The sequence below is a fragment of the Ptiloglossa arizonensis genome, chromosome 9, assembly GCF_051014685.1.
Source record: "Ptiloglossa arizonensis isolate GNS036 chromosome 9, iyPtiAriz1_principal, whole genome shotgun sequence".
NCBI classification, from domain to species: domain Eukaryota; kingdom Metazoa; phylum Arthropoda; class Insecta; order Hymenoptera; family Colletidae; genus Ptiloglossa; species Ptiloglossa arizonensis.
In genome coordinates this window covers 22,251,528-22,276,457 of record NC_135056.1, presented here as the reverse complement: position 1 = coordinate 22,276,457, position 24,930 = coordinate 22,251,528, and the positions used below count along the sequence as shown (strand labels likewise).

Here is a 24,930-nt window from a genome sequence, read left to right as displayed (position 1 = left end):
AATGCAGCACGCATTTTTCATCTCCTAACGAAAGAACATCTTCGCGCAAATGTTGCGCGGTTCGTTAACATCTAGAAACGACAAGCATGTGCCGCCTCGTGCGCCGAACAAGAACAAAGACGATGAAATTCGGTGTTTGCTTCGTGCCCTGGTTAAAGTTGTCAATTGATGCGTCGATCGGAAGACGAGTGACAAAATCTTTCACATTTTCGGCGTTTCGTTCGTTCGTTCGTTCGTTCGGCGATTCGAGACGTTTCGTTTTCACCCGTGCATGTAAAGCTTTCCGTAACAATGAAATTACTGGTTAGGGGGTCTGAGGTAGACGAGAAATCTCGGAGAGATCGATGCGACGCTTCCGTTTGTAACGCTTCGCTTGATCGCGCGATCGATGCTTCGTACAATTTTGAAATCATTGAGAAACTCGCAAATTCATGACTCGCACAATCGGTAAAGAACGTCGTGCGTTTTCAAGATACAGATATGGATACGGACAAAGACGAAGACAAGGGATAGCGTTGGGCGGGGATCGAAACAGGTACACGAGTAGGGGGCAAATACAGAGACAGGGAGATACGTAGTAGATATATCGTAGACAGGACGAAATTCAACGAGCTGGGGCCTCTCGTAGAATGTCCAAAACGAGCCAAAAAGGCATAATTTTGTTTCACACGGCACAAACGCTTAACTCGAATGTTCGTCCAATAGCAACGATCCTATGAAATCGTTGGAGATACTATTTTTAAACGATCGGAGAAATTTTACTCGAGAAACGCGCACGTTTACTATAGCCGAGGCATCGTCGGTCGATTGCCCGAGATTTTCAAGAGGCTGTCGTCGAACAGTGTCCTTGCGCTACTGTCTCTCGAAGGCTCGCGCGTTCGAAAGGACGCGCAAGTAGCAAGGTTTTTCGTTCCGTCCCGACTATAGTTCCCGTACGTTGTAAATTGTAATCGATGATCGCGTTTTATCGAAACAAGTGACTTTACGCTAGTTTCCGTTTCGATCGCCGGGACGAGGATCGATAGAAACGATTCGAAAGAGGAAATGTAACGTTTCTCTTGGACGAACGGCCGAACGTGATCGAACAACGAAACGAATTTTTCTCGAAATCGTGCACAGGACTTTCGGAAAATAAAATACGAAAACTCGCGTCTGTGCCGAAGCGATAGAGTTGTGTATTCTTTCGTTCGATCGTAGCGAACGACGATTCTCCGTCGACGAATCGTAGCTCGGACAAATGTCCAAAACGTACTTTAGACAGTCCCGCCATCGAAACTCTCTCTCGGTGTGTATGTACAATATGTGTAGACAAAGGAACGCACTAGTCGAATGTAGAATTATCGGCAGAATACTAAAAATTGTAACGGCAACGATGACGATGACAGCAATCATAATAACGATGACGGTGAAGGTGACCACGACGACAACGACGACGACAACAACAACAACAACAACAACAACAACAACAATAATAATCATAATAATAATAAGGATAACGATGACGATGATAATGATTATGATAATATTAATAATAGTAATAATAATAATAAGAAGAAGAATAAGAATAAGAATAATAAGGGTAATTATAATAATGATAATAATAATAAGGATAATTATAATAATCAGAACCAACTGGTTCCACCGAATTTCGTAGAAAGGCCACCGATGCCCTTGCCGAACATACTTCCAACCTTTCCAACAACGTTCGAGGTGACGTTGCTGATGTTGGACACGTAATTGGCATCTTCGCCGGCCATGTTTTCGACGACCGTTACTTTTGTCTTGGGCCGCTCCACCTCGTCGTCGTTGCCGTTCTCCGAAAGCCCCCTGTGAAACGTGGAAGAACAACGAATGAAAAGTTTGTATCCGTTCGAACCGAAACGTCAATATACGATGCAACGTTGTATATTTGGGAGCACGAATACTCACTCTTCGTTTTGAGCGCTCATGGTTAAGGCACAAGTCGCTTCTTCCGTTTGCATCCTCTTAGATATAGTCTGATATGTCATCGAATTGAGTTTTTCCTCCATGACACCCTGCAACTCGAAGTCCGAGTAAATCTTCTTCACGATGTGGGCAAGACAGGTACATTGATGCAAGTGTAAACTATGATCGAGCCTCTCGGACAGCCAGTTGCACAGCATTTGGATCTGCGCCGTGTACCATTGCTACGGAAACATATAAATCGATGAATTCGATTAGGAGTGTTCGGAGAGGTAGATCGGGGTTTGTCACTTACCTCGAAGAACGTCAAAATCCACAGCTCGTCCAAAACTTTACCACGAATTTGATCCATACAGTTCCTCGTAAAACTGACGTAGGCCTGTCCCATTTCTTTTCCGCTTCCGGACACTTTCTGAAAAAGTTTTCACGATATTCGAGAGGTACGATTCTTCGGGCTCGACCGCGATTTAAAAGGAGACGATCGCTTACCGTAAGGCTGAGAATGGAACCTATGAAGGATCCCTCGTCGTAACGAGACAACTTGGACAAGGTCGTTTCCAGAACCGTGACCAGCTTGTTGATCATCCCTTGGGTCATAGAAGCCGACGTTTTTTCTATGAGATCGTCGATCTTGGAATGGTACTGGTGCTGCGGGGCAAATCAAAATCGATGCCGTGATCCCGTTCAGTGACGAACAATGAACATCAATTACGTTAACTTACCACGTCGACGCCATCGATGGTACAAAGGTCAAAGCTTTGGTTTTTAGCGTCCAAGATAACATTCACCATTGCGCACATTTCCGACGGTATGATGTAATCCGTGGAGGTGAAGGTTACACCTTTTTTGAGCCACTGTTGGAAAGCAGCGTCCGTTCGTTGGATGCAAGATTCGATCATGTCGCAAGCCATTAATGTTAGCCTTTGCTCCAAATGTTGTCGAAACTCTAAATCCGGCCAGTGAAGATCACTGATAAAAGACTGGAGGGCGTCCAGTTTCCAAAAGAGCTCCTCCGAAGTGGCGCATCCATTCCCTTTTATTTCCCAACGTTCCTTCTCGAATCCTTTCTGAATCGATTGAGCGATCGACGTCTCCATCAGGTCCACGTAACGTACGACCAACGGTGCGAAAGTGTCGCGAAGGTGCTGATGAAACCTACCGTTCTTCAAATTGTCTACGAGACGAAACGAAACGTAAGACAAGTTACGGAACAAATGGACGAGAACAAGCGGAAAAGAAAGAATCGCACGTACCGTCTTCCCTCAGGTAATCGTTCATTACTTTGAAGAGTGGAAAGCTGTCCCAGGTATCCGGCGGTTGTTCGGCGAGCACCTTGTCCATGTCGACTGCGAACAGCGACCAGAAGATCTCGGCGTGCTCCACCATAAGATCGCTAAACCAGGCGAACGCCTGCGGTACAGTGTAGTAGGAGCGGATCGTGAAAATATTGGACGTCACACATATACGGTGGATAAGTTTTGGTCAAACTCGAGGTGATGGGGCCGTCACCTCGAGTAAGGAATCCTCGAGCGTCGAAGCGTCAATGTGGTAAAACATTGAATGGAGAACGATCGAGGAACTTGGAGCGAAAGAAACTCGCCGAGAGACGTTCGGATCGCTCGTTTGCAAAAGCGTTCCTGTATTTCGGAAGCGGAGTATTCGTGTACCAAAGAAGAAAAAGATAAAAGCGCGGTTCGATCACCGATGCGCTCGCGTTCGAGTTTCTTTCACCGTTTACTGGACTTTCCGGTCCCTTGTCCTTTCCGTACGATTGTTCCTCTCGAGGATCCCGAAGAGCGTGATTCGGTTCTAGAAATCCAACTAATACCTCCGAGTAATGCTCTCCGTTTTGTTGAAGTAAATCGACACACATTTCGGCGAGTTGTATGAGATCCGCGAGCTTCTTGTTGGGCGGAACGCACACATCGCCGCTCAGATCGTCCTCGATCTTCGCTTCGGCGGAGAGCTTGGTATAATTAACAAGAGCCGCCGTTTCCAGGCAACTTTTGATCAGAGTTTTCACTTCTTCCGTATCGACGGGACTGACGCCATCCTTCATCATTACCCGCTCTAACAACGACAACGTAGCCTTTACCGCACCCTCCGGTCGGCCGAACGGGAAGCTATACCTGTTCGATTACCCCGTGCGTTCGGCCGATTAATTTTCGATGATAAATCGCCCTTAAAAAAAATTAAAGGAAGAGAAAGGAGACAGAGAGATATAGAGGGACGATGGTAGGAGGGGGGTAGTGTTACCTAAAGTTGGTGATTTGTTTCTCGAGTATCTGTCTCAGTCTTTCCTTGATATCCTGAAATTTGTCCTTCTCTTCGTGAGTGATGGACACAACCCTATCGGTCCTGTTCCCGTACACGTGAGAAGCGCAAAAGGCGAAACTATAATGCACCAGAGTCGGATCTATCATGAATCCTCGATCGAGTCTGTCCAGCAGATCGTTCAAGTAGCACAGATGCCGAAAGCAGCCGCGCACCCCGTATCTGTAGATCGTGAAAAGAGAAACAGCAAAATAGCCCGTTTAAACGACGAGATCGCGGATTCAAGGTTCTCAAGATCGGTCAAAGAACATCTGTAAATCCATCCACGAAACGGATTACGTTACCTGGCGCAATATTCGTCCAAAACGAATAGCTGACCGGGAGAGAACCAACCCAGAGAGCAATACGGATCGTTCAGTCGGTAGTCCAGGATCAAGTTTTGTAAAAATTTGAACAGAGCGTGATGATCGAATTTGCAAGGATCCGCGCTTATATAGTCCTCCATTCCGTGCTTCTTCGCTCTGTCGGCGTCGCCCTGTATTTTACTGATGGTAGAATTTTTGTCCGCGACCGAGACCGGTGGAGTTGGCTTGTGCGATTGCCCGGTTGCTCTGTACATGACCATTACCCACGTCTGGCACTCGTTCTCGTCGTCCGCGGCAAACACAATGTTGTCTCCTTCGCGAACGGCGTTGAAGTAATACCTGAAAAGCGTAAAATATTTTAGAGAACAAGCGTAAAATATCACGCGCGATAACGATTGCTCTCTTCTAGCGTCGAATAGCCAACGACAGCGGGGGAGAATAACTTTGTCGTTAAAGACTGGTCTCGCGAGACCGGACTCGAACAGTGCTGTAGCGGTTGTCGAAACTTTGAAATATTTACCTTCCGCCGTCCAAGTTCGCGCTAACCATAATTTTGGCAGAATCGGCTTCGATGTAGTCGACCGTGTAACCGTCCAGTTGCATCATCTCCGACGGCTCGCTCCTTCTTTCTTTGTACGAGCACATCGCGAACGTGTACTGCGAGACCTGAACCAACACGTGGTACCTCTTCTTCCACTTCTTCCACACGGATTTGCCTATCGCGTAAAGGTAACCACAATGTTTCATGTTGAAGGGCTTGTCCATTCGACAGCCGATCCTTATTCGAAGATCCTGATCCGGACAGTTCTTCGGTACGGTCATCTGATACCATTCTGGTTGCTTGGAAGCGAACGGGGGCGTTATGATAACCTTTCCCAGCTCTTTGTCCTCGAGCGCCAGCATCGCAGAATTTTCGGTGTAGAGTCGCACTTTGACCACCGGTAGCGGTTGCATGGTGGTGAAGTCACCCTGCGTGTCCCACCTGCGAAACGAGGAAAGAGTTTGAGAGTGATCGAACGATCGAACGATTCAGCGATTCGAAACGGGATACTCACATAGGTTTCGAAGCCTCGGCGTGATCCGTCTGCAGCTTTTTCCTGCAGTTACTCTCGACTTCCATCGTGCAGTAAACGATTTTGTTCGGTGGCAAACTCTTTAAGCCCCTGACCTCGATGACAACGACGGCCAACTGAAATGTCAGGCCTACGTCCATCTTGGTCAGTTGTGGTTCAGAGTCGACGGAGTCGCCCTCCAACTTGGATGGGGAACCCTGACCGCGGCAGCGGGAGCGCTCACGACGATGGTTGTAGCGCTTCAGCTTCTGCAGTCCGTACCTGCTGTCTATCGAACCCTTGGAAACTGGTAACAGTTCCAAATTCGACATAAGGACGTTGATAGACGACTTGAGCTCCTCGATGTAGAGCGACTCCATCTCTTTTAGCAGGAACTTGGGCATGAGCTTGCGATTCTGCGCAGAAAGAAAGATCGCGATCAACGAACCGAGATCGACAAGAGGGACGTAACTGGGAACGCGAAAGGTAAATAACTGGATACCTTTTCCATTTCGTTCACCCTTTGGAGGCGACCGTCCAGCTCCCTCCTGATGGCGGCAGCCTGTTCGTCGGCTGAGTCCAACAGGAGGGCGTTGAACAGAAGCTGGTGCTCGAATTTTTTAATTCCAAGGATCTGCTGAAACATGTCGTATAGCTGCTCCTTGGAGAGTATCATGTCCGAGATCAAAGACTGTTGTTGCATCCTGGAGGGCCTCTTGGTCTCCTCGTCACCCGTACCTTTCATGATACAATCGAACTTGGCCAGCCAGGACGTAAGGACAGTCTCTTTGCTCAATCCGTCGATTTCCGGGAGGCGACGAACACGCATCTCGATGTTCTTCTTGAATACCTCGCGGAAGTCGAGCTGCGAGCAAGCACCGCCTTGCACCATTTCGATCACTCTGTCCGATGTTAAAAATACGTCGTAGTAATTCTTAATAGCGTTGTGAAACGCTTCGTCCGCCATTATCTGCATTTCACCCTTGAGAAAACTCTGCGAATCGTGAAGAATACATGCTTTTAGTTCGAACGTCGATTTCCCATTCGGATCGGATCGAAACGAATCGAATCGGCAACATTCGGCTAAGTCGCAAAGGCGAAGGTTAATCGTACACGAGATAATTCAAGTGTAAGACGGTTAGGTACGGCTTCCGCAACGCGTAGGCCTCTCTCGAAAGGTTTCTTACGAGCTCTCTCCCTCGTTCTCTCTCTCTCTCTCTTTTTTTCTCTCGTATTTGCCGCGATTCGATTCGATTCGCGTTCAATTCGCAAATCACCTGAAACCGAGAGCATATCGTCTCGAGTTGTTGCTTGTTCACTTTCAGCTGCCGCTTCGTCATGTCCAATGGTTGTTTGGCGTTGAACGGATAAGCGATACACCGGGATACGAACACGTAGAGCTGTATTCTGGTCTTCCTCTCCTCTTCCTCGCGTTCCTGTTTGTCCTGTAATGCGCGATAGACGGTTGAAAGACGTCGATAACGGGAAATTGTATCCTCACCTGTGGGTCCGCGTCGGTTTTCTCGCTGGCGACCGACGGCGAGGGACTGTTGGGCCTCTGTGAGTAATTAGCCGCGTCCTGCGCGGCGGACATCGACGGTGACAACGAGTTCCTCGCCGCGGATAGATTCGAACCGTCCAAACCGGATCCGGCATCCTGGCCGGCGACACCACCGGCGCGAGGAGTCCCGATCGGACCGTGACTCGATCCTCCCGGAGAGGCGGTCAGTCCCGACGTCAAGGAGCTCACGCTCCCCGAGGCGGGACCGCTCGCGCCCCCGAGGCCACCGCCAGGTCCGATCTGTCGACGAGAACCGTACGAGCTACCGCGGACTCCTCCACCGGCTCCACCGGCCCCGACATCCTTCGCGTCCTTCTTCTCTTCGTCGCTCTCCTCCGACGAACTTGGATCTATCATCCTGCTCCCCTAGGACCGACCTCCCGCACGGAGGCCCACCGTTCACGAGCCCGTCCTCGATATCTGCGATCGAATCAATTCCTCCTGGTAACTCGACCTTCTCGCACTCCTCTACACGGACAACTATACGTATAAAACGCGCGCTAACGCGTATCGGGGAGAACTCTCCCCGTTTCGCGACGCATCGTCGAGCAACCGGACTGGGAGATCTCCCGTTTCGCGCCGCGTCGCGCCGCGCCGCGTCGCGCCGTGTCGCACCGCGCCGCGCCGCGCCGCATTGTGACGCGTTAATCGAGTTTATAGAAACCTGAAACTAAAAATATTAACGGCAGTCACCGAACGAGACTCGATCTTAGATTTACGTAAGTGTCCTCCCTTCCGAATTTCGATCGAACGGAGTTCGCGAGATCTCCTTTCTCGGCGGTTTCGCGAGAAACGTTTGCAAGTTATTCGATCGAACGAACGTAGAGTTTCTCGCGAGAATCGTCAATGAAACGGCCCAACGGTATACGTTCAGGGAACTTTGCACCGCGATAACGATGACGACGGTGAAACGATCGACGATAAACTCGGTCGATGATTCGAGAGAGACGCGACGAGTTTTATTTTTAAATCCCGCTTTTAATAATCCCCCCTGTTACAGGAGTCGTGGAAGTTTCAGCGAAAGGCAAGTTATCGAGCGCGGTTCGCGAAATGTACACGACGCCCAGCTTCTTCCGGTCAAGTGTAACTCGGGGGGGTGTTGGGAAAGTGTCGAGAGAAGGCTCGAGTCCGCTCGGAGAACACGGTTCGATTCTACTTGCGCGACGAAAGAAGAGCGAGAAGATATTTCTTACATCGAACGGTGAAAGAAGAACCGTAACGGAAGGAACGCGGCTCGCGACTCGCGAGTCGGACGAATCCGTATATCGGTGTTCGAGGCGATTCGTCTCGACTTGACTCCGACAACCCGTATACGGGCTCTAATGTCTAACCCAGATATGCAAATATTTCTGGCGCAACGTCGATAAGTCGTGACGCGTCGAATGGCTCGTTCGAGTTCGAGTTCGAGTCCGAGCTCCAATTCGGGGACGCGGGGTTCCTCCGTGTTTCGCGTTCGCACGGATAGCTACGCTTTAACGTGCTCTCGCTATGCCATAAATAGGCGTGCACGTGCTTCGAACGAGAGCGTGGTTTCGTTTCGTTTCGAAACGCACGCTCACCTCGACGATCGGTCTCGAGTTTCTCGTTTTCGAGCCCCGTTCTTCTCTCTCCTTTATCGCGTTTCTACGAGAGGAGCGATTTTCGAGTACCCGCTGGCCATCGAACGTTCCAATCCTGTCCTTCGACGTCGCGGATCCGCCCAGAACGACGATCTTTTTCGTACATTCCGCTCGACGAACGAATCGATCGAGCTACGTTCTCTCGGTGAATCCTTTTAGCAAAAAACCTTATCGAAATTTGGAACACGATCGAGCGAAAGAAGATTTCGCCTTATTTTGTAGAATTTCGCGTTGGAGGCGGTCCTTACCGATTCCAAATGGGCCGCGATCGTTTCGCGAGAAAACGACGCAAGTTTTAGCCGTGTATTTGATCGTACTCGTGGTTTCGTTCCGCAACGTGAGATACTCCGAGCACGTAGCACGATCTACTTCCGTTAAAATCGATTCGATAAATTCGTAGGTACGTACGTACGTAACCCATCCCCCGAGGTAGTATCCGCATCGAGTCACGGAACGACGTAAATAAGTAGATCGATTCGTACCGTACCGCATCGCACCGTTACGAGCGCGTGCTACCTGGACTGGGACGAGTTTTCCCCTCGAAATTTCAATCGCGAGATTATTTTATCCGCGCGAGTCGCGGGACGTCGAACGTGGACGATCGCGTGGATTCGAGGTACGCGAAGAGTCGCGCGTTCAGGAAACTCGGTGAACGCGATAAATCTACAAATGAAAACGGAACGCGTACTCGTGCACGAATATCGAGCGTTTTCAGGCTTACCGTCGCGTTGTGTCGCGTCGCGTCGTATCCGTTTCTTCGTCTCTGTTCTCGTTGGCGGCAACAACGGTAACCGAACGACGAAAAAAAAAGAAAAAAAACACCGTGGTACCGAACGAACGAGTCGATCGACGAATCGGGAGAGCGAACACGGATAATTTCAACGACGTTCGAATAAGCGGAAAACTTTCTCTCTCGGTATCGTTAACTCGGTTCCGATTAGATTGGCTCGACGTGGTTCCCCGTACGCCAGCTCTTCGCCTCTCCTCGTTCTTTCCTACGTTCTCGTTCTCTTTCTACGTACGACGATAAAGGGTCTGACGTAAAGGAAGTCCGACGCGGAACGAGGGAACGATGAAAATTACGAGGAGAACTCGGCGAGGGTCTCTCGCCTCGTCCGTGAACTACGTTCGTGTTCCTTTTCCGTTGTTAAGAAACAAGCGAACGATCGATGTCGCGAACTGCTCCGGGCTCCGATCACCCCTGTCTCGTTCGACGAATGGAATGGAAGCACGTGTATAGGTCCGTGCTTCGTTATCGTCCCGTATCCTTCCCACGCATTCGTTTCGACCGATTCGCGTCGTCACGTAACTTCGATTCGCGTCGTATTGTCGGGAAATACGTTCGCCACGAGGTAGCTAAACTTTGCGACTTTCGATCTCGATGGACGTTTCTCTCTTTTTCTCCCCCCCTGTTTTTTTTTTTGTTCTTTGCTTTCGAGCGTAGGCGCGCTTCGATGAAACTCGAATCGAAAGTTTGGAAACGATCGACCGAGACCGTGGCGAAGGGACGAGAACTCGAATTCGACGATCGACGCACGCGAAAGCAACATTTGCATACGGGGTTGGGTGTGTCGAGCCATCCGAAAGATTTCAACGACGAATCTACTTGTTGGAACGAAGTACTCTCTTTTCCTCGCTCTCTCGCTCTCCGTCGTGGATGCGCGCGCACTGTAGCTTCCGCGATCGTTATTACGAAGAGCAAGGGAAAACCAACCTTTTTTCAAGCAATGCGCGGCCACGATGACCCTGAATATCGGCAAATCATCATGCGTTGCTATTATCGCGTTCGAACACACTCGTAAATTCTTGGCCGGTTGTACTCCTTTTCCGTGAACGGCGGGGGGGGCTCTTGTTTTCCGCTACTCGGACGGATGAAAGGAACTCTCGACGATCCGCGTCGAATCAACGTAACTCGGCGGCCTCTGCTCGTCAACTGACCAACCACCGAGACGATACCGATGACGCCGACGCCAACGCCGACGCCGACGCCGACGCCAACGCCGACCCCGACGCCGACGCCGACGCCACCGGGGAGGCACTTGCAGCGGCAAGGACGATCTGGCAATGTTGCAAAGAACGAAAAAAATGGAAATCGAAGAAACAAACGCGAAGGAGGATAAACGTTGACGATTCGAACGTCGAGAAACCACCGGAGAATTTGAATCTCGATGGAAGGAAAGGGAAACCGAACCCACGCGAACGAAACGCGAAACTTCGAACGAACGTTGAAAGTGTTCGATTTAGATACATAGATCGGGGAGAAACGAAGGTAAAAATAGAAAAAGGAGTCGCGCGAATAAGACGGAGAGAAATCGTTGAACGAAAGTGAAGTTGGGAAATCGGTAAACGAGCAGAAAGGGGGTTGAGAATTGGGAAGAAAAGTTTCGATGGAAGTAAGAACGGGGGGTTGGGCGGTGGGGATGAAACGGAGAATGGCGTGGGTGTGTCGAAGAAGGGGTAAGCGGTGGTAGGGATGGCGTAAGATGGATAGTTTCTAGGCAGGGACGAAATGGCAGACATGGCAGTAGGCCATCGATCGGGTGCGCGCGGTTGTCAATGGTGGTAGTTCCAGGAGCGAGTCGTGCAACGCTGTTGCCACCGCTGACGATCCGATCCTCGATGTCGAAACACTCCACATTGTAATACCTTACCATTGCTTACTCCTCTTTCTGTTTCTCGATCTCAAAGATTTCGTCTTTATTCTCGTATATTCCAGTCTATTCCCGTTAGATAAATCCACCATAGACCAGCGTATGCGGAGTAACTCGTATGGCGTATCCTCACTGTACTCTCTCTCTCTCTCTCGCTACCTCGTAAAAAGAAACGACCAGGACGAAAAATCTCGACTCCGAATGCTCGAACGTTCGCAACCCGTTTATGCAAACACGGTCGTTCAAGACCCGTCTAACGTGTTGCGCAAAATTGTGTACTTTTGTCGCTCGAGCATCGTCCTATGCTGTTCTGTGTGCACGCAAGATCGTTTCGGTAAAGTAAAACGATCGCGGAAAGGTTGCGACGATTCAAAAATGTTCCAGCAACTTTTTTCCAGCTTTAGCTGCGATAAAAGACAACCGAGATCGGGACAAAGTATCTTATTCGAGTAAGATCGGAGGCACGTTTTCCTCATATTTCGGCCAGCTGCGAAATTATTTACGAAACGAACGCATTCGCCGAGCATTATTTGCGAAGGCGCATGCTCGGGAGCACGTGCAACTGTACAGCTGTTAATCTCTTATTACGCGACGGACGTCGAAATCGCAAACCCGACTCGTAAGATGTTGGTTGTCGGTGTCGAATAGAAAACGGAGCATAAAACGGTTTTGCATCTGTTCTTCTTTCTCCCGATAGTATTCTCGTAACTCGTCGAGATCGTCCTGTAGCTTTGAAAACATTCGTGACCTAGGACGAGGTTACGGCTATTCGCTTTCTCAGAGTCAGCGCGATTGCCCGAAATTCTGGCGTGGTGCCAGCTACGGAAAAATAGGTTATCGATCGATCGCTCGTACTTTCAGCTATTAAGCTGCAATCTCAAATTCGCGAACGAAACCGTCCTGCGTGAATTCTTACGCTTTTCAACGTTCTTTTCCTATCCCTCTCCTGTCTTCTTTCGTCTTATATTTTGTTTCCTTTTTGTTTTGTTTTGTTTTTGTGTTTTTTTTAACGATATTACGGGATCATTTTACTTACTTTTATCGCCTCAAAAGCCCATCTAACGTATAGAACGCGAATCTGAAAATTAAAAGGATAGAGAGTGCGCGCGCGTGTACGAATGTACGTTCCATGCGTAAATATATGTATCGAGCTTACTATTGTAAAAATTTCCAAATTGATTCGAGACTATGCCCGGCTATTCCAAATGTCCGACAAATGGTTCTATTTGTTACGATTCCTCGATTGTAAACATGAAAATCAATAACCACGATTGTCAATAATCTCGAGAAACAACGTGACGCTCGATTAATCCCGTTCCCGGTTTGCAAGGAACAAACGAACACGTGCAAGCGCATGCGCATGAATTGAACTAGCTGCGCGTAGGTATTAAGAGAATTTTCTATCAAATGCAGACAGCCAATGGGAACGCGACTTCGAAATAACCAACGGAGACAAATCTTTTATTCGTTTGCGTATCATTTGTTTATAAAAAACACAGCGATCGGAATAAAAATTATACCCGAACGAGATACGACTAATATTTATAACTATGAAACGATCTTGATTATTTCGATTCTCCTATAGCGGAACAGTACGGTGGCACTTTCACTATTTGCTACCAGTAAACTGGTCCAACGATGGGTCAATGACAATGTATATAGGAGTTGGCGGCGGATCGAGAAATTGTAAAAAAAAGATCGACTGGATAGCCCTCTTGGTAACGAGTACCGAACTTGCCGTTATATAGTAATACGATAGCTACGACCTCTCGAAGGAAAAGAAGCAAGCATCTAGAGAAACCCGTGATGGCCAGTCGCCGCGGAATCGAGAACCATCGAGATCAAATGCATCGAGACAAGGTGAAACGCGGCGAGACGAGACGAGATTTTCGGTAAAATCGACGCTGATTGGTGGCGATCGAAAACCCGATGGCATCGATACAAGATTTATCGATATCGCGGCAACCAAGAAACGAATGCAGGAGGTAACAGTAGTGACGATCTTTGTGTGTCGATGGGACGGATGAAGTTTACATTGGTCGCGTACACGAATACGTGTTTGCCTTTTTTCGACGGAGGGAAGAAACGCGCGCGTGCCGAATTATAATGTTGTTGCGTGACAAGATTGGCACCCATTGAGTGACGGTGAACACAGAACTCACGTACAGCGAATTTAAGTGACGGTAATCACCATCTGTTCCATTCATGTCCAGAATCGAGGCTGAAGAGTCAAGGGAGAATTCGACGGGTTCGTGGATCACCGTTTCGAACAAAGCAACATGGAAGTAACCTGTTTGCTGAAATACCTTTCGATCCGCTTCAAGAACATTTTTTTCGCCGCAGTGGCGTTGGCGAGGACTCGCGACGAACGAACCACCGTTCGAATCGTTGGATGATAATCGATCTATAACAATGTAGATCGAGAAACATTGATTCCAGAGAAAATAAACGGGATAAACAGGCAGCGAGACAGTCGTCATGCATCATTTATTGCATCTTCGTAGTCGTCCTTTACAAACCCTTATTCTAGGACTGATCGGCTTAACTTTTTACGCGTATTATCGCACCACTTATTACGATGTCCCTCAGTATACTGTACCTCGAAATATCAGTAAGTATTATTTCCTGTTTTTTCTCCCTTTTTGTACTCCTACATCGACTTACTTTCTTATCCAATGTTTTATTTGCTTGTGTACGTTTTAAGGAATGTTTTATCGTCGTACAGGTCGTTCTACGTATCGAGAGGTTTTGAAACAACAATTAAACGCGAGTATAGAACAACACGTTGTAGTTCCGCCGAAATCTAAATTACACTTGGGTGTTGGTCCTTACAATCTACAAAACACTGGCAATCTTTCGAGTCCTGTGGTTACGACGTCTTCTACATCTTCGAGCTCTCAAACTCAATCTCTTGCGAGCGTATCAGTTTCTAGTTCCAAAAGAAGTAGCGAAAAGCCACCGTCGCGAGTAGAAAAAGTAATAAACGAGACCAAAGAAGCTACTGCAATTTCCAATGAATGTTCCGCACGCGCTATTTACGAAGCTGGTCACACAGTACCGATACCAGAGAGATGTCCAAACTTTGGCAAAGAAATGGATCTGGTTATAATAGTGATGTCTGCACCGGCTCATCTGGAGGCTCGAATGGCAATACGACAAACGTGGGGACACTTTGGTCAGAGAAGCGACATTAGTATCTTGTTCATGTTGGGTGCGACTCTAGACTCCAAAGTCGAAACAATTTTAAGAAGAGAACAAAAAACTTACAACGACGTAATACGTGGACAATTTTTAGATTCCTATTCTAACTTAACGCTGAAAACTATCTCTACCCTGGAATGGGTAGATAGTTACTGCTCCAAGGTTAAATTTCTTTTAAAAACCGATGACGACATGTTTATTAACGTTCCACGTTTACAAGCTTTCGCGACAAGGCATGTGAAAGACAAGAACGTAATATTTGGTAGACTGGCTAAGAAGTGGAAACCGATTAGGAACAAAAAGAGCAAGTACTATGTCTCGCGGACGCAGTTCAAGCACGCAGTCTTTCCAGATTTTACTACTGGTCCGGCTTATTTGCTGTCTAGCGACATTGTACGCAAACTATACGATACTGCATTGGATCAAACGTACCTCAAGCTCGAAGATGTCTTTGTGACTGGAATCGTCGCGGACAAACTAGGAATTAAGAGGACGCATGTCAACGAATTTTTGAACAAAAAGATATTGTACAGTGCGTGTAATATTCAACGAGGTATCAGTATACATATGGTCAAATACAGCGAACAATTTGATCTTTGGAAAAAATTACTCGACGGCAAGAGTAAATGTAAGTGATAGATATTGATTACAATCAAAGTCGTACGCTCGAGATTTCCAAACCGACCGGCAAATTATGCGTCACTTCATTCGCTTACCGTATTCGATATTAGTTTCTTTCGTCGATTCGACGCTCGTTCGTACTTCGCTGCTCGACTCTGTGGCTCGAATAATATTATTTTTCTGTTCTCCTATGCAAACAGAATGGATTGTGTTTAGACGATTTTGTCGACCTTGTTCTTTGAGAATCAAGGAAGAATGGGAACCGAGATTTGATCCGATTGCTGTGTGAAACATGCTCGACTATACAATGTAATCGTATTAATTACGTCTCATCTTAGCAATAACATACCTACCAGAGTAAATTATTATACTTGAATGACGCGTGTAAAGAATCGTTCGCAATTTAATGCCTTAACTTTCCGACACTTGTAACGTATCTATCTAATACATATTCGTACATACATACATACATACATACATACATGCAACTTACCGGGATATAACTCCCGTTTACTATTAAGCGGTCATTGCGGTGAAAGTGTACGCGTTCTCCACGAAAGATGCGTCAATCGAGAATATAAGGCTGTTTCTTTCTTCGAAATACTTATTACTTGTTCATGGTCCAAATAATGTGTAATGTATTAACATTTTAACGCAATCACGGATTCGATTCTGCGTTTTTATAGTGCCATACGCGTAAGGGGAATGTTACAATCAGTTCCTTAATTTTTTTTTTCATATTTGTGAAGTCTCGTCGAACGATTACGTAATGTCGCGTTTTTAAATATTTCCTACAATGATTTCCATCGCATCGAAAACGAACGTTCGGAAGAAATCCTTGTAAACGATTGCAAATGTAACAAGAATCGAGACAATCGGGCCAAGGTATTCGTTACTGGTACATGAATACAACGTTTAAATTCCGATCAATAACCTTGGCATACTTTTAATGCTGTCGGAGTTCGTTAAATGAAAATAAATTTTAATTGCAATGCGAATTTAAACGACACGTTTAATTCTTATCGCAATTCGATTTGACGGGCGAGAATAAGTAAAGTATCTAGCTTCTGTTTTTTGTAAAAGAAAACGAGCTAACCGACTTACGATATTTCGGGTCTTGCAAAGAAATCAAGATTGCGTACAAAAGTACGTGTGATACGAGCAGTCTGTCAAAACTCGAAACTGCGCATACAGATAGGATTATATATCTGCAGAAGAACGTTCATGCAAGTGTACGGTGTACTGTTTTCGTGATATATCGAATTCCAGTTTGTTGAGCCCCGACAAGATGACGACTTTTTAAAAATCGCGCAACAACTATTACCGACATTTCCTCTTGAATTCTCTGGATAAACTGAATAGTGTAAAAAGTAACAACAATGCGATAAAAAGACATTAACTTGGCTAATTTTTTGAGCGCATACGTTAGAAACGACGAATATATGATAAATGATGTCGTTTTTATAGCGGCATTTACACGAGAGAAAGTGTCCTACCTTCGAAAGGTCCAGCCAATTTTTAACTTCGAGTTGCAAGTTAAACCTGAATCTTTAAAATAAGGGATAACTAGCAAATCGTTTATTATCGTGGATTTATGAAAAGCCAGACAGTCGCCGATGTTGATGAATAAACTGCGCCTAACGTATTTTAATGGTACTCGCGCATAGAGCGTTTCTGGTACGATCTTTCTCAGGAGGAAATTCTTTTGGCAGACAGTCAGACAATCGTCTTCTTTTCTAAGCGCCATTTCTTTATGCTCTCTATAAGATTAGTATATGTACATTACGAGTCTCTCGTATTCTCCCAACTTTTTACCTAGCCTCGTTCAAATAGTAATGTAACGTAAGACTTCTTCGACATAGTTGTGTCGATTATATGTAAAATAAATATTCAAACACGCTCCGACTTAAAGCTACGATTAGACGTATTCGCGTCGACGAGAATTATGATTAGAGTATAAATCCAAGTTCTAGCCTCTTTCAGAACCATGAACCACCAAGACTTTCGAAATAATTCGAACGAGTGAACCTCTTGGATTAACCGGGTTTTAATAGTGCATTAGCCTGAATATAGACGAGTCGGGTGAGCGTGTTCGAATATAAAGATGTAAATTGTTCCTGTGTTGGGAGAAGACTCTGACAGAAACAAGTCTGCTTCTCGTGAGCGCTATCAAAAAGTAAATTCTTGAATCAGTAATGTTGGAATTTGTAAGGAGAAAGATTAACTTTATCCTTCTCGTTAGATTGAGTATAGAAGTAATTTATTCTATCGAAATCAACGAAATCGCATTCCATGAGAACTATCGATGCATCGTATATCACGAACCTAATAATAATTAAAATTTTTCATTTTATCTTTACCTTTTGGAATATACCATCTTGAGAAGTGACTTTTCGTAAAACGACTATAAAAAAATATCACAACATTACTGATACACGAAGTGGTAAACGTATCGTATGAAAAGAGAACACGAGACGTGAATTTTAGGTTGTGTCGTGCATAGTGTTATGTATGCGAGTAATATACGAAGCACGAATATGCGGCGCAACAAAAAACAATTTAGAGATTATGCCTTCCGAAATGACCGATGTCGATTCGCACCAACGATCGTACGATAAACGATTATTATTTGTTATATGTACATTCCATGACGTTGCTAAACTAATTACAGTTCTCGAATGATTTGCATTTTATTTTTATACGGTTCTATTGCGCAAGTGTTCTCTTGTTAAATCACACGAACGTGTAATCGATACCCAATGTTCGACGATTCCCTACGCCCAGTCATCGTTTCGGGAATCAATTCCTCGATGAAACAGTTGTTCCTGTTTATACCTTAAATTTATTGCAAAAATAGAATTGCGTCTCAATTTGAAATTACTACTTTATCGCAGGAAATGATGGAAAACTGTAATTAGAAACGAGAGTGTGCTATCGTGTTATAAAACGAAAACGTCAGATTTTCCAACTATACCCGAATACTGATTTACAAGAAAACAATTACTTTCCACCTTCGATTCGAATCGTTCACATACACGAGTAACGAGTTTCGTTTAGTTTCGGACGCATTAGCGCCAATTGGATAGTATAATTCACGGACGCGTGATATGTTCGATTCGATGAAAAACTGAAAGAATCGTCTAGTATTATAAATTGTATGAAATCTGCCTTATTTTCCAGTACATATTTTCAAATTGTACGAAATGTAGTGTAAATGAACGAATTTCGTCAACTTAATCCCCGTTGTACGTTTGAACTTGTTACAAAGAAACCCAACTTTTTTACGATTTAATGATTCTGCAATCGTATTACCGCTTCGTCTATAATTTATGAATATATATTTGCAGAAACATTCATGGTCAATCTCGTGTTTGCGCTAAATGTAAACTATGTTGTGTGCATTTTTGAAAATTTTCAGTTTTGTTAAACAAAGAAACTAAATTCGCGTTCTATTCATGTTGTATTAGCGGTAAAGACGGTCGCATTGATATTATTTGTAATTGAAACGAGTTAAAACCATCAAGTTGAGCCTCACAAAATAACCTTTTTTTTTTTTCGTTTTTATTTATTGTACTTTCGCTTGTTGCATCATTCCATATCTTTAAAGTATGAGAGGTAAATGTCCACACAAGTTTTGAAAATTTGAGATGCACATGCAATCAAATTATTTTACCGTGGTCATAGCAAACCAAGGATAAAATGTACAAGATACGTATATTGGTAGGTAAATGGATAGATATAAATTTTCGCTGGTACGTGAACCACCATTGGTGCCTGAAATGAATGCCCTTGTATCACCATTGGCGTTCATTAAGTGATTCTTACTATGAGAGAAGAAAGTTACCAACACCCAGCACCAACCAAAATGTCTATCCAAAAGAAGAGTACTTGGTTGGTTATCAAATCTTCACGGCATGAATCAATGTTCGCGGATAAACACCGCGTTATGTACACGCGCCCAATTATATACAATACCACATGTAAAGGAGGAGAAATGTTTAGGGGATTCCATTGGTGAACAGTATTGATCTAGATAGACATTGTCTAGTCTGTGCTTTGCAAAGTACATACAAAGTGTCGGTTCATTATTTTTATCGGTAGTTGTAATTATAATATCAATTTATAATGCCGCTAGAAATTCTGGAAGAAGACGGTTTAGAGAAAAACCCGAATTTAGAGTTACCTCAAACAACGTTTTTGTTAAGTCTACCGGAAAATAAAAATGATCCAGCCTTAAAAAATAAATTGCTAGATGCCATTAAAGCAGAAAGTGAGACTGCATCTTTTTCCGTAAAATTATTTGCTTCAGTAAATTAATTATTTAATCAATTTCTAGTGATAATTCATTAATATTTAATGTTTTGAGTTTAATTAATTCGATTATGAACGATAAAATTAAAATTGTTCTTTTATAACATTTACCCTAACCTCTTCATAATTGAATTTCTTATATGATTTGGGTTTTAAATTTGCAAATAAATATTGTTAAATTTTCTGCTTATAATAATAATAATAATAATAATGGATCTCTTTGGTTGCCGACTTAATTTGTCACAAAGCATATAATTTTTTACTTTCTATAGATATGGCTCCATTTTATGAAGAAACATGTATAGCTTTGGATTGGAAAATTGACGATACCCTTCTTTCTGAAATGAAGGCACGCAATATAGAGCAATTAAAAGAGCTGGATGATGCAATCGAGGATGCTGAGAAGAATTTAGGTGAAATGGAAGTTCGTGAAGCAAATCTTAAAAAATCAGAACACCTTTGCAGAATAGGTGATAAACAAGGTGCTATCTCCGCGCTTCAAAAAACTTATGATAAAACTGTATCTTTGGGACACAGATTAGACATTGTATTTCATAATATTAGGATTGGATTGTTTTATTTGGATCATGATCTTATTACAAAAAACATAGAGAAAGCTAAAAGGTATAAAAATGTTAAAGAGTAACATTATTTGCTAAATACTGACACATGTTTCTTTATATTATTGATATAATTTCATTATAGTTTGATAGAGGAGGGTGGTGATTGGGACAGACGAAATCGTTTAAAAGTATATCAAGGAACGTATTGTATAGCAGTTCGTGACTTTAAAGGAGCTGCAAATTTTTTTTTGGATACAATTAGTACATTTACAAGCTACGAGTTAATGGATTACAATACATTTGTCAGATATACCGTATATTTGAGCATGATAAGTTTGCCTAGGAATGAACTTAGAGACAAAATTATCAAAGGTTCAGAAATTTTGGAAGTACTTCACAGTAATCCAGATGTCAAAGATTACTTATTTTCTCTATATAACTGCCAATATGCTGATTTCTTCAAGAATCTTGGTACTAAGAAATTTTATTTATGGAGTAAAACCTGCATCTAGAATACATAATAACATATTAACTTATTTTTAGCTCGTGTCGAAGACTTACTACGAAGGGATTACTTAACATTTCCTCATTATCGATATTATGTTAGAGAAATGCGTATTCTTGCATATACGCAACTTCTGGAATCTTATAGGTCTCTGACACTGCAATATATGGCAGAAGCTTTTGGTGTTACAGTAGAGTACATTGATCAGTACGTTTTATAACTTTTTTTTTAATTATTGAAATGCACATATAACACTTTAATCATTTTTTTGCAGAGAATTATCACGTTTTATCGCAGCAGGAAGATTGCATTGTAAAGTTGATCGTGTAGGTGGAGTAGTAGAAACCAATAGACCAGATAGCAAAAATTGGCAATATCAAGCAGTGGTCAAGCAGGGAGATTTACTGCTTAATAGGGTGCAAAAACTATCACGTGTCATTAATATTTAATTACATACAAAAATAAATCACAACAAAACAATTTCAAACCGTGAAATCTTTTTTCCGTGCTTATCATTCTTTTAGACCAATTTGTATCATACTTGATCTTAATTTTGTATCAAAGATTTTCATTATAATTACCAATTTTTACGATAGAATTACACGTATTAAATTTCATCGTTGACAAATAATGTGTATATTATTATTCTAACCTGTTCTACAAATTTTAAATTGTTATTTAATTCTAATCTACGTTATAACATAATTTACGAGACGACACTGTATATATTTCAAACGGATAACGTTACGAAGACTTACAAGTGTGAAAAATGAGCTGTGAATCGAAACAATAGTACGACCGTTTACATTTTACCATATTACAATAGTCCGATGTCATTTCAGATAGTAACAGACACTTTCAGTCATTTTGTGGCATTAGTAGGTTCAGCATTCTGAAGTTTACACAACTACTATTAGTACATTAAGTTCGTTCACAAAAGAAGATAAATTTAGATGCCTCGAACCGTTTGACAGTAAGGGTTTTAATAATTACTAAATTGAAACTAACATTAACATTGACACGATTACAATACATTATTTTCAACAACTTACGCGAAACGGATTTAAATCCCAGTAACGATTATATTTCTAGAAAACGAAACATTCAAAAACTGTGAAAATGGGTCGCAGAAAGAGCAAACGACAAGCCCCGCAAAGAAAAAAAGTTATTGAGCCAATGGATATACAATTTACGTGTCCATTTTGTAACCATGACAAATCCTGTGAAGTTAAGATGTAAGTTTTATTCCTTCGAAAGAAACGGTGCCTGCCAAAACAGATTTATGTATGTAGTATTTTTACATTGTGTTTTTAGGGATAAGGGCCGAAATACAGCCAGAATTTTATGTCAAGTTTGTTTAGAAGATTATCAAACTACCGTTAACGTATTGTCAGAACCGATTGACGTATATAACGATTGGATCGACGCATGCGATGATATTAATTAATCGGTATAATTATAATTTGACACGATGAAATTTAACGTGTCTTTTTACGTAGTAGACTCATTGTAAAATTCCTAATTAATGCTAAGAATTAATTACATCATACGAAGTATTTTACGAAAATCTATTTTAACTACAATGGACCAACATTATTGATCAAAGTTTATACATAATATTGTTACACGTGTATCATTCAATTTAATATAATACTTATGTCAATTAGAATAACTAAAAAATGAAGTAAATATTTTTAAACGGATAAAAATAAAAATATATGTGCAGAAGAAAAGAATTCAGTACTTATTTAATACCTATAAAATTACACAAACATTTACATTTGCCCTTCTGTATATTTTGATTTAATCGATCAAGCTTTATTGTTGCTCAATTTGTGTGTTGACCAAAAGATTTTTTAAAACGCGCGCTATGTTCAAATTTACTGAGTAAAGAATCACGTGAAGCCTATATTGTTCTTCTATGTTTGCCACTTGACGGAAGATAAGGAAACGCGTTAAGATACTAGATACATACATATGTCAGCTTTCGAATCGGTATCAGAGTAACTATTCTCTTTGAATTCGAATAAATAAAAAATAAATATTTGTTGCCTTGTAAAAGCAGAAACTGTATCTACGACACAATTTAATGGGTGATTTATCATTGATCTTGTAAACCCTGCATGACATTTGTCTTGTGGTCGTCATCGTCCAAAAATACTAAGGGACAAAACGGGCGAAGATTAACTAACGTGGGAAAGCATAAAATTGACTCTACAAATTTATTTTACAAAATATCACAACTATGGATAAAGCAAAGACGATAAGTGAGGGCTGGGGACTTCCACCTCCTCGTAGTTTTAAGGATTTTCTTTCGGAAGTGTCACGTTTTCAGCTACCCAATTTTAAAGATTTTGAGAAATGGGGTAACAGAGTAGCAAATAATCTTATTTACTATCAAACCAACTATCTTTTAACATCCATTATTATTGTACTTTTGGTGGGGTAAGTATTATGATACTATTGAAAAAGTTTTATTTTGTTTAAATTTATATATATTTTTATAATATTATACGTCTCTAATTATTTAGGTTAACGAATCCAACAAAGATGCTTTATGGTTTGTTAGCGATGTCTGTAATTTGGATACAATATGTATTTGTATTTTATGAAACCGAGGGAATGATATATGAAATTAAAAGACAATATCCAAAACTGCAATCTATTCTTCTTGTTATTAGTGCATGTTATGCAATCTACAATATAAATTCAATTCTCCTAGTGTTATTTAGCCTATTATTGTCAATTGGTGGTACGTACACTATAATTTTATGCCGAAGTAGAATTTCTTTTGCTATACTTCTGGTTACAAAATTATCTATAAGAATATCACTTTGAATTAATCTATTCATTCTGTTATTAATTTCAGTGACTTTTATACATGCATCATTGAGATTAAGAAATCTTAAGAATAAACTTGCTAACAAAATAGAGGGTATAGGATTAAACACACCAATGGGTGTTTTCTTAAAATATTTTGGTATGAAAGAAGAATTTCTTACATAAGTTTCTATTGTTTGGTCGCTAAGAAAACGTCTACTTTCATCTGTACTTACATAATTATGAATATATACATATATTGTTGACATATTAAATACTATTATTAAGCTTAACTTTATTGGTATCCAGAACAGAAAAGCTTTTAACATATTCTGTTGTTGTGCTTTTCTAGTTAAAATCAAAAAGTGAGTTGGAAAGCATAACAGCTCTATATTGTTGCTTGTACTATTTTTAGAGTAAATGTACTTATATTGTAAATGTAAACTAATGCAAATATTCATTGATATATTTTAACAGAATTTTCATATAATACTCGAGCTATTAACTAATAACTAAATTGCAAATAAGATACCAATATTGAAAATAACAGTAAATTATTAAAAAAGTTATCCAATAATATTAATGTTCAACAGTTTTTTGGATAGTTTTTCTCTTCTCTGTACAAAATTTGAAATGTATGAGAAAAAAGGTAATTGATGTCAATAACTGTTACAAATCATATGTAACATGTTTCTCTAGTTATGATGTACGTTGTATAAAAAATAAAAAGTATTCAAACCATTAATTAAAATGTTTAATGGTATATATTTTTGAAAGATTACGTATTTGCACTAATTTTATTTTTATTTATGTATTTATGTATATTTATTTTCATTGAATGTACTTGTACAATTTATATACATCACTTTATGTTATGCGAAGATAATGATATCGTCAATGTTTGGTGCATGAGAAAAAGCACCGATCCAACTAATATCTTAGTGTAATACTAATTACTTTTTGAGGCTCTATGATCATACTTTTGCATCAATACATTACTTATTCTTATATCTATATTTTTATATTTCATTATATAGGAGATGAGACTGGTATAGTCTTGCGTGCAGAGACAACATATGGCGCTGAATATTCGGTATCAATATTAGCAACTATTAGTACTTTTATAAATTTATGGGAAAGTATTTTTGAATAGACATCATGACGAGAACAATGTATTTTAAAACTTTCATAATAAAGATCGAAATGTATATAATAAAATTCCACTAGAAAATATTAATATGTGTATGAATAAGGCATCTGAGAATTTGTAAGTTAAGACTCAAATGCCTTATAGATCAAATAACTGATGCACGCACGCACGCACACAAAATAAAGCTACACAGGCATATACATACATACATATATATATATATATATATATATATATATATATATATATATATATATATATATATATATATATATATATATATATATATATAT

The 24,930-nt window shown here is 41.8% G+C and overlaps 5 protein-coding genes across 12 annotated transcripts; 4 read left to right on the top strand and 1 right to left on the bottom strand.

Moving 5' to 3' along the window:
- Positions 1-1,151: 1,151 nt before the first annotated feature.
- On the bottom strand, positions 1,152-13,052 carry Cadps (calcium-dependent secretion activator 1). Of its 6 annotated transcripts, none has more exons than XM_076320073.1 (17): positions 12,623-13,052; positions 12,503-12,544; positions 10,530-10,873; positions 7,137-7,616; positions 6,913-7,080; positions 6,138-6,629; positions 5,639-6,051; positions 5,104-5,565; positions 4,563-4,922; positions 4,201-4,440; positions 3,595-4,073; positions 3,198-3,365; positions 2,667-3,118; positions 2,434-2,592; positions 2,240-2,356; positions 1,930-2,168; positions 1,152-1,827 (listed from the first exon to the last, which is right to left on the bottom strand). In XM_076320073.1, exons 4-17 carry the CDS (start codon positions 7,551-7,553, stop codon positions 1,623-1,625), a joined length of 4,371 nt encoding a protein of 1,456 aa, XP_076176188.1. In that variant the 5' UTR covers positions 7,554-7,616; positions 10,530-10,873; positions 12,503-12,544; positions 12,623-13,052; the 3' UTR covers positions 1,152-1,622. The 6 variants fall into 6 exon arrangements, with proteins under 6 accessions (XP_076176188.1, XP_076176186.1, XP_076176183.1 ...); XM_076320071.1 differs by having other exon boundaries at positions 3,198-3,354; positions 3,770-4,073; positions 12,623-13,051; XM_076320068.1 differs by having other exon boundaries at positions 3,198-3,364; positions 3,771-4,073; positions 12,623-13,051.
- A 218-nt stretch (positions 13,053-13,270) lies between these two features.
- Positions 13,271-18,525, top strand: LOC143150881 (beta-1,3-galactosyltransferase 5). 3 transcript variants are annotated; one of them, XM_076319434.1, is made up of 3 exons: positions 13,271-13,451; positions 13,680-14,077; positions 14,192-18,525. In XM_076319434.1, exons 2-3 carry the CDS (start codon positions 13,945-13,947, stop codon positions 15,301-15,303), a joined length of 1,245 nt encoding a protein of 414 aa, XP_076175549.1. In that variant the 5' UTR covers positions 13,271-13,451; positions 13,680-13,944; the 3' UTR covers positions 15,304-18,525. The 3 variants fall into 3 exon arrangements, with proteins under 3 accessions (XP_076175549.1, XP_076175547.1, XP_076175546.1); XM_076319432.1 differs by having other exon boundaries at positions 13,271-13,611; XM_076319431.1 differs by having other exon boundaries at positions 13,271-14,077.
- A 785-nt stretch (positions 18,526-19,310) lies between these two features.
- On the top strand, positions 19,311-21,155 carry Rpn7 (regulatory particle non-ATPase 7). Its single transcript, XM_076319435.1, has 5 exons — positions 19,311-19,558; positions 19,872-20,223; positions 20,305-20,633; positions 20,706-20,874; positions 20,942-21,155. Exons 1-5 carry the CDS (start codon positions 19,414-19,416, stop codon positions 21,114-21,116), a joined length of 1,170 nt encoding a protein of 389 aa, XP_076175550.1. The 5' UTR covers positions 19,311-19,413; the 3' UTR covers positions 21,117-21,155.
- A 152-nt stretch (positions 21,156-21,307) lies between these two features.
- Positions 21,308-22,511, top strand: LOC143150884 (transcription elongation factor 1 homolog). Its single transcript, XM_076319437.1, has 3 exons — positions 21,308-21,640; positions 21,760-21,902; positions 21,982-22,511. The coding sequence occupies exons 2-3, from the start codon at positions 21,787-21,789 to the stop codon at positions 22,112-22,114; spliced, it is 249 nt and encodes an 82-aa protein (XP_076175552.1). The 5' UTR covers positions 21,308-21,640; positions 21,760-21,786; the 3' UTR covers positions 22,115-22,511.
- A 78-nt stretch (positions 22,512-22,589) lies between these two features.
- On the top strand, positions 22,590-24,851 carry Jwa (PRA1 family protein Jwa). Its single transcript, XM_076319436.1, has 4 exons — positions 22,590-23,112; positions 23,199-23,419; positions 23,537-23,647; positions 24,525-24,851. Exons 1-4 carry the CDS (start codon positions 22,913-22,915, stop codon positions 24,638-24,640), a joined length of 648 nt encoding a protein of 215 aa, XP_076175551.1. The 5' UTR covers positions 22,590-22,912; the 3' UTR covers positions 24,641-24,851.
- Positions 24,852-24,930: the final 79 nt, after the last annotated feature.

Coding starts and splice junctions, on each gene's coding strand:
- Cadps (XM_076320073.1), bottom strand. CDS start 7,553: ATGATAGATCCAAGTTCGTCGGAGGAGAGCGACGAAGAGAAGAAGGAC. Junction 4,074..4,200: donor AAACAAATCACCAACTTTAG/GTAACACTACCC, acceptor GTAATCGAACAG/GTATAGCTTCCCGTTCGGCC. Junction 2,169..2,239: donor GGATTTTGACGTTCTTCGAG/GTAAGTGACAAA, acceptor ATGTTTCCGTAG/CAATGGTACACGGCGCAGAT.
- LOC143150881 (XM_076319434.1), top strand. CDS start 13,945: ATGCATCATTTATTGCATCTTCGTAGTCGTCCTTTACAAACCCTTATT. Junction 14,078..14,191: donor TACTGTACCTCGAAATATCA/GTAAGTATTATT, acceptor ATCGTCGTACAG/GTCGTTCTACGTATCGAGAG.
- Rpn7 (XM_076319435.1), top strand. CDS start 19,414: ATGCCGCTAGAAATTCTGGAAGAAGACGGTTTAGAGAAAAACCCGAAT. Junction 19,559..19,871: donor AGATGCCATTAAAGCAGAAA/GTGAGACTGCAT, acceptor TACTTTCTATAG/ATATGGCTCCATTTTATGAA. Junction 20,634..20,705: donor TGATTTCTTCAAGAATCTTG/GTACTAAGAAAT, acceptor ACTTATTTTTAG/CTCGTGTCGAAGACTTACTA.
- LOC143150884 (XM_076319437.1), top strand. CDS start 21,787: ATGGGTCGCAGAAAGAGCAAACGACAAGCCCCGCAAAGAAAAAAAGTT. Junction 21,903..21,981: donor AAATCCTGTGAAGTTAAGAT/GTAAGTTTTATT, acceptor TTGTGTTTTTAG/GGATAAGGGCCGAAATACAG.
- Jwa (XM_076319436.1), top strand. CDS start 22,913: ATGGATAAAGCAAAGACGATAAGTGAGGGCTGGGGACTTCCACCTCCT. Junction 23,113..23,198: donor ATTATTGTACTTTTGGTGGG/GTAAGTATTATG, acceptor CTAATTATTTAG/GTTAACGAATCCAACAAAGA. Junction 23,420..23,536: donor CCTATTATTGTCAATTGGTG/GTACGTACACTA, acceptor TATTAATTTCAG/TGACTTTTATACATGCATCA.